The sequence below is a fragment of the Hemitrygon akajei genome, chromosome 7 (genome assembly GCF_048418815.1).
Source record: "Hemitrygon akajei chromosome 7, sHemAka1.3, whole genome shotgun sequence".
NCBI classification, from domain to species: Eukaryota; Metazoa; Chordata; class Chondrichthyes; order Myliobatiformes; family Dasyatidae; genus Hemitrygon; species Hemitrygon akajei.
The window spans coordinates 113402826-113410873 of record NC_133130.1 but is presented as its reverse complement, the minus strand read 5'-3'; the positions used below and the strand labels follow the sequence as shown (position 1 = coordinate 113410873).

Sequence of the window (8048 nt, the reverse complement as noted above, 5' to 3'; positions counted from 1 at the left end):
AGAACATTCAGATGGTCTTTTGCAAACTTGAGGCATGCAGCAATGTGTTTTTTATTGGAGAGCAATGGTGTCCTTCCATGAACACTATTCTTGTTCAGTGTTTTTCTTATAGTGGACACATGAACAGAGACTTTAGCAAATTTGAGATTTTTGCGGGTCTTTTGGTATTACCCGGGTTATTTTTTCACTTCCTTCAGCATTGCACGTCAGTTCAAACCAGAGCCAACCCCCTTACCTACACACTGTTGGAAAACTCACAACAACCTGCACGTCTCTGGGACATTGGGAAGAACCAGAACAACCCACGGGGTCAGAGGGAGAGCGTGGAGATTCCACACACAGGAATTTAACCTGAGTCGCTGAACCCTTCCCAGCTCACTTTCCCCCTCCGTCACTTTTTCTTCTTGTCATTCATCTCAGGGTCTGTATACAACTCCAATCAGGGTCTTTTACTCTTACAGTTTCATAGCTCTGTCCACAATGATTCAATACCTTCTGACCCTGTGTCACCTCTTACTAATGATGTGATATCAATTTTTGCCAAAAGAGCAATGCCAACCCTCTGCCTTCTGCCAGTCCTTTCAGTACAATGTTTACTTGAACATTAAACTCCAGCTATAATCTTCTTTCAGCCATGATTCAGTGATGCCTGCAATATCATACCTGTCAATCGGCAACTGTACTACAAGTTCATCGACCTTATTCAGTATACTGCACACATTCAAATATAACACCTTAAGTCCTGTATTCACCCTTTTCTATTTTGTCTGCCTTTTACATTGCAACTTATCCTGGTGACTGCAATTTTGTCCTAACATATCAACAAATGTTGCCTTTCTCTCATTGACGTCTTTGTAAACTTTTTACAGGGTATCAAAGGCAAAGGATTTATGTGTGGGAATCTCAAACACAACTGCATGTCAGTTCTGCTGTGTGTGTCTGTTCACCAGCATTTGAGTGCTTGAATGTGGAGGAGGAGGTACTGGAGAAGACGGCATACCAGATGTTGCAAGGAGAACCTGAATACATTGCACATCCATAATCTGACCTGATAAATTGGAATCAAGTTGATAACATTGAGATGTCATTCACTGGCTCTCATTTTGCAAGGGATTCACAAGGCCATCACACCTGCAGATGCAACAAAATGTTCACACCGGGGTGGGGGGAAGCCGTTCACCTGGTCCACATGTGGGAAGAGATTCATTCCACTAACCCACATTGTGATGTTCCAGTGAGTTTACAATAAGTCAAGGCCACTCTTCTGTCCTGAGTGAGCAAAGAGATTTTCTCAATCATCCCACTTGCTGAAACACCAGCAACTTCACATCAGGGAGAAAGTTAAAATAAACTGTATGTTAAATTTTTAACCATCACGTTGGCTGAATCTAGTTACAAGTTCACAACTGATTGTCAACATTATGTTCTGCAGATATTGTGGCTGCTCATCACACCCAGGACAGACCCCGATCACTGAGCATTTGAGGGTTTTGCTCTGCTGTTGTTGGCCTTAAGTTAGACTGGAGTTTAACATTGTGGATCTGTGACAAATAAATCTGTTCTATTTCAAATCCTGTTTCTCAGGTGCTTCCTGTCTCTTGCCACAGACCCAATGAACAGTAGCGAGGCCCCTCAGTCCGGATGACCTCTGCCTATGTTTTTCTTCCATATCAGTATTTTCACCTCTTGCTCTCCCTGTGATGACAGGTTGCAACTGCTGACCATTCTGTGGGTGAAGAGGTTTCCCTTGAATTTCCTGCGTGACTTTTTCTGGACTAAATAAAGTGAAGAGATCACTGTGGTTTTGACCCAGACACTCCTCGTCCCTCAGGGCTGTGGTCCAAGGAAGAATGCCATGGGTAGGTGAACTCATTCTTCCCTGCTCTTTTAAATATTTTGGGTCATTTTCACCAGTTTCAAAGGGGTGTGCCTCACACAGCTTGGTTGTTGAAATACATCACTCTCCTTTAAAGTATTAGAGCAGATTGGAGGGTAAATCTTCAAAGGAGTAGGGTCAGAAACCAAAGAGGGGCCAGTACACAGTCAGGATTTTGGGGCCAGAGTTTAAGGGAAGGAGGAGGAGGTGGCAATCAGACCGGAGGATGTGGCTACAAATCAAAGATCAGCAACATTTAGAAACTGATTGACTGAAAAAAAAGTTGCTTCTTTCTGCAAAATGCTGGAGGAACTCAGTGGGTCAGGCAGCATCAATGGAAAGTCGCCATTTCAGGCTAAAACCCTTCCCCATGCCTACACTGTTTATTCGTCTGCTTAGATTCTGTCTGACCTGCTGAGTTCCTCCAGCACTTTGTGTGTGTTTTTCTGCATTTCCAGCACCTGCAGAATCTCTTGTTTATTATCTGCATTTGTAAACGGATTGGATTTTGACACACGGAACACCTGTTGATATGAATTCAACAGGTAAAGTAGCTGCTGAGTTTTCTATATAAAAACACTGACTGTTTTTGAGACTGTGGCGAGGAAGCAGTACTTGCCGACACCTTTAGCAGCATCTTGCTTACGCTGAATTAGTGTGTGTTACCCCGAAAACTCCGGAGTTAATGCCCAGGCGATCAAACGCGCATGCGTAATGGTACCGGACGAGCCCCGGATATCGCGCATGCGCTCAGCGGACACAGGCTCTGGGGAATCGGCGGCAGGTAGGATCGGGGCTTCGGGCGGGAGTTTCACCATCACCGGCGTCCGCACCCCGACGGGGGGGACAGTTGCTGTGAGATCCGAATACACCGTAGTCCCGGTCTTTCCCGTCTCTCTCAGACCACGATCCGTACCCGGGCCCGGGGAGATTTCGGCTGAGGGAATGGGAGCGGGTCTCTCAGACACTGCCGAGCTCCAGCCATCTAAATCCAGGCATTAGGAACTCGCGATAAACAAAATTCTTCCATGACATTGAGAAAATCACCTTTGTTTTACTTCTTGTTCTGGGCCTTTCTACCCGTGACAAGATGTTTTGTACCGTTCTCTCTGGGTACATAGTGATATCAAACAACTTTGTCCTGGTAATAAGTGACCTGTACATTTCACATCACTAAAGTGTTTCACTCCAATATGAAAGACTACTGCCTCCCCTTCATATTCATTGGCATTGCCATCGATGAGTTCACCACTGTCTATCACAGTAGGAGCGGTCAGGATGATCAGAAAGTCTGCAGGATCAGCCATGTAATATCCTGTGCTCTTTATAGCACTTTGGGACATGGCCAGAACTTGAAGTAATACCAGCGTTCCCTCATTTTTTCCAACTGTACAGTCTGCACAGGAAATTTGTACACAGTCTGAAAACTGCAGCACCTTAAATTAATATATAAAAGAGAATTCCAGCTATACAACAGCAAAGGCTTTATGTGTGACAACATTTCAGTTACTGTCTGGTCACACAACTCTGAGGGCACAGTAAATAATGCTAATGGAAAGAGTCAAACTGAGCAAAGTCACAGATTGAAGGTGGGTAGAAATGTCCCATTCTTATACAGACAGGAAGACTGTCAGAGAATTTGATTGTCATTCCAGATGCCTGTACCCTGCCCAGTTTGAGGAGGACGACTTCTGCCAACTTGGGTTGAAACTTACTGTTACAGTGTGATGTCAGAGCTCACCGTAGAGGCTAAAATTATCTCATCTGAAATGCTGTCCTTCACCCACTGATGTTTTTTGTAAATTTTTGTACAGGTTTGAAACAGCAAAGAATTTGTGAACAGGAATCCCAAAAACAAGAACACATCAGCGTTGCTGTCTCTGCCCAGTTATTTCCTTAGTAACACCAATGTATCTGTTGTTGATCCTTGGAGATGACGAAGTATCTCATCCCAGCTGGAAACATGCTTTGAGTCGGAAATGAAGTTTTCTGTTGTAACTCAGTGAAATCCACTGGAACCGGGGGCTGAGAACACACCAGAATTTGTTCATTAGAGAGAAGCTGTTCAACTGCATTTATTGTGCAAGGAATTCACTATGTCTGACATCTGACTTGATACATTACCAGAGAATTGATAGAAAACTGTGGGAAAGGATTTGGTCACTCGTCCCCCCAGAAACAGCAATGAGTTCACACTGGGGAGAGTCCATTCACCTGCTCAGACTGTAGGAAGTTATTTGCTTGGTCATATACTCTGCTGCCACACCAGTTAGTTCACATTGGGGAAAGGCTGTTCACCTACTCAGGTAATGGGATGGAATTCACTCAGTCATCCATCGTGAAGAGACACCAGCATGTTCACACTGGGGAGAGGCCATTTACTTGCTCTGAATGTGGAAAGGGATTCACTCAGTCATCTCATCTGAAGGTACATCAGCGAATTCACACTGGGGAGAAATCATTCACCTGCTCAGACTGTGGGAAGGGATTCACATGGTCATCTCAATTAAAGGTACATCAGCGAATTCACACTGGGGAGAAGCCGTTCACCTGCTCAGACTGTGGGAAGCGTTTCACTCGGTCATGTGATCTACAGACTCATCAGTTAGTGCACACTGGGGAGAGGCCATTCACCTGCTCGGACTGTGGGAAGGGATTCACTCAGACATATGACCTAATGGCACACCAACGAGTTCACACTGGGGAGAAACCGTTCACATGCTCAGCCTGTGGGAAAGGATTCACTCACTCATCAAACCTACAGAGACACCTGCGTGTTCACACTGGTGAGAGGCCGTTCACCTGTACTGTGTGTGGGAAGGGATTCTCTCACTCATCCAACCTACAGGCACACCAGTCAGTTCACACTGGGGAGAGGCCATTCACATGCTCAGTCTGTGGGAAGGGATTCACTCAATCGTTTTACCTACTGGCACACAAGTTAGTTCACACTAAGGAGATGCTGTTCACCTGCACAGACTGTGGGAAGGGATTCACTCGGTCATCTCAACTGAAGATACATCAGCGAGTTCACACTGGAGAGAGGCCATTCGCCTGCTCAGACTGTGGAAAAGGATTTACTCGGTCATATGACCTGCTAGCACACCAGCGAGTTCACACTGGTGAGAAGCCGTTCACCTGCTCAGATTGTGGGAAGGGATTCACTCGGTCATCTCAACTTAAGGTACACCAGCGAGTTCATTCTGGGGATAAGCCAGTCACCTGCTCAGACTGTGGGATGGGATTCACTAGCTCATCCAACCTGCAAAGACACCTGCGAGTTCACACTGGAGAGAGGCCATTCACCTGCTCAGATTGTGGGAAGGGATTCACTAACTCATCCAACCTACAGAGACACCAGAGAGTTCACACAGGGGAGAAACCATTCACCTGTTCAGACTGTGGGAAGGGATTCACTCAATTATCCATCCTACAGACACACCAATCAGTTCACACTGGGGAGAGGCCATTCACCTGCTCAGACTGTGGGAAGGGATTCACTCAATCCTCTCAACTGAAGGTACATTTGCGAGTTCACACTGGGGAGAGGCCATTCACCTGCTCAGACTGTGGGAAAGGATTTACTCGGTCATATGACCTACTAGCACATCAGCGGGTTCACACTGGTGAGAAGCCGTTCACCTGCTCAGATTGTGGGAAGGGATTCACTCAGTCATCTCAACTTAAGGTACACCAGCGAGTTCACACTGGGGAGAGGCCATTCATCTGCTCAGACTGTGGGAAGGGATTCATTCAGTCAACTGACTTACTGGCACACCAGCGCATTCACACTAGGGAGAGGCTGTTCACCTGTTCAGACTGTGGGAAGGATTCACATTGAAATTGAGTACATTGGTTGTGGGAGCTCTGCTGTATTCAACTGGCTACTGAGCTCTCATAAAAACATTGACTGGATTGGAGACATTTGGCAGAGAGGAGGCACTTTAAGTGGCATTGTTTTTTTTCCCAGGAATCTGAGCTTCAGAATGTATATACTACGAGTGTGCAGGGAATGAGAGTGTTGGATCCATCTGTTTAATTTTAAGTAACTTTTGTATGCATAACAGTTTAATATGTCTCTAGTAGCTGTACAAAGTATATCTCTAGTAGTTTCTTTGCACTTTATTAAGTACAATAGTGCTAGAAAGTTTGTGAACCCGGAAGAATTTTCTCTGTTTCTGCATAAATATGTCCTAAAATGTGATCAGATCTGCACCTGTTCTAAAACTAGGTAAAGAGAACCCAATTAAATAAGCAACACAAATATTATATTTCTTAATTTATTTATTGAGACAAACAATCCAATATTTTATGTATTTGTGGGAAAAAGTATGTGAACCTTTGCCTTCAGTAACTGGTGTGACCCCCTTGTACAATAATAACTTCAACCAAACGTTTCCGGTAACCGTCGATCAATCCAGCACATCAGCTTGCAGGAATTTTAGGCCATTCTTCCTTACAAAACTGCCTCAACTTGTGGGCTTCCTTGCATGAACTGCTTGCTTCAAGACCTTCCACAACATTTCTATAGGAATAAGATCAGGACTTGGACTTGGTCATTCCAAACCATGAATTTACCTTTTAAACCATTCTGTTGTTGATTGACTCTTGTCTTTCAGATCATTATCTTGTTGCATTATCCAACTTCTGTTAAGTTTTAGGTGACAGGCAGTTAACCTGACATTCTCCTGTAAAATGTTTGGATACAATTTTGAATTCATTGTTCCCTCAAAGATTGCAAGCTGTCCAGGCCCTGAGGGAGCAAAGCAGCTCCAAACCAGGATGCTCCTTCCACCACACTTCACAGTTGGGATGAGGTTTTGATGTTGGTGTGCAATGCCATTTATCCTCCTAACATAGTAGAAATGTGCATTTCTGCCAGAAGGTTCAACTTTTGTCCTATCTGTTGCAGAAGCATTGTAGAATATTCAGGTGGTCTTCTTGAGATGTGCAGTAATGTTTTCTTTGGAGAGCAGTGGTTTCCTCCGTGGTGTCCTTCCATAAACACCATTCGTGTTCAGTGTTTTTCTTACAGTGGAAACACAAACAGAGAGTTTAGCAAGTTCCAGAGATTTCTGCAGGTCTTTTGCAGTTACCCTTGGATTCATTTTCACCTCCTTCACCTCATTGCATGATGTGCTCCTGGTGTGATATTTATAGGATGCCCACTCCTAGGGAGAGTAGTAACAGTACTGAGATTCCTCCATTTGAAGAAAATTTCTCTTACTGTGGACTGATGAACACTCAGGTCTTTCAAAATTCTTGACGCCTTTTCCAGCTTTGTGAAACTCTACAATTCTTCTAAGCGCCTCTGAAAGTTGTTTTGATCGAGGCACATAAACAGATCTTTCTTGAGAAGAGCAGACTCCATTAGTAACCTGACTTTCTGTGTGTTTTTAAAAAAATCGGACAGGGCACCTCTACAATCCACACCTGCAATCTCATCCCATTGATTGGAATACCTGACTCCAAATACTTTTTGTAGAAAGGCGTTGCCCCATACTTTTTCTAACAAATACATGTAATATTGGATCATTTTTCTCAAATCAGCAAGTATATTGTTATTGTGTTATTTGTCTCTCTTTGTCTAGTTTTAAAACTTGCATAAAAATCTGATCACATTTTAGGTCATAGGTATTCAGAAACAGAAAATTCTACAGGTTTCACAAACTTTATAGCGTTACTGTAAGTATTTTCAGATTGGTAAATTTTTTACTGCAGTATTGGCTAAATACTTTCTAATTGGATTAGTATTATCTAAGTATTTGAATGGAATATTTTTCTTATCTTTAAGCAAAAAAAGTAGCTGTTTTAAGCTAGCCACCATTTTTAGTTTCTCTCTTTTCTTCAATTAGTAGACCCCTGTCACTGTTCTGTTCCTGTTCTATCAACTTTGAATAAAACAATCATGAAACAACAACTGTTATGCCTCAGTCCTGACTTCTAGAAGAAGCTTGGACTTAAACACCAAAATCCGTCAATTGGTGTTGTCATGATTTTGAACTCAGAATAATCGAAGACAGAGGATTTTCAATGGCTAAGCAAAAGCGGTAAGAATTTCCAATTATGTTACAAATAGTCTGAGAGAAAACTAATTATGGCCTTTACATCATCTGATGGAAATCAAGATTGAGGTCTGTTGCACTGCTAGTTTTAAACATATCTGTAAAAG

At 43.4% G+C, this 8048-nt stretch overlaps 1 protein-coding gene across 1 annotated transcript; it reads left to right on the top strand.

Annotated features, from left to right (window-relative positions):
* The first annotated feature begins 2637 nt into the window (after window positions 1-2637).
* On the top strand, window positions 2638-7790 carry LOC140730816 (uncharacterized). Its single transcript, XM_073051757.1, has 2 exons — window positions 2638-2660; window positions 3691-7790. Exon 2 carries the CDS (start codon window positions 4191-4193, stop codon window positions 5715-5717), a length of 1527 nt encoding a protein of 508 aa, XP_072907858.1. The 5' UTR covers window positions 2638-2660; window positions 3691-4190; the 3' UTR covers window positions 5718-7790.
* Window positions 7791-8048: the final 258 nt, after the last annotated feature.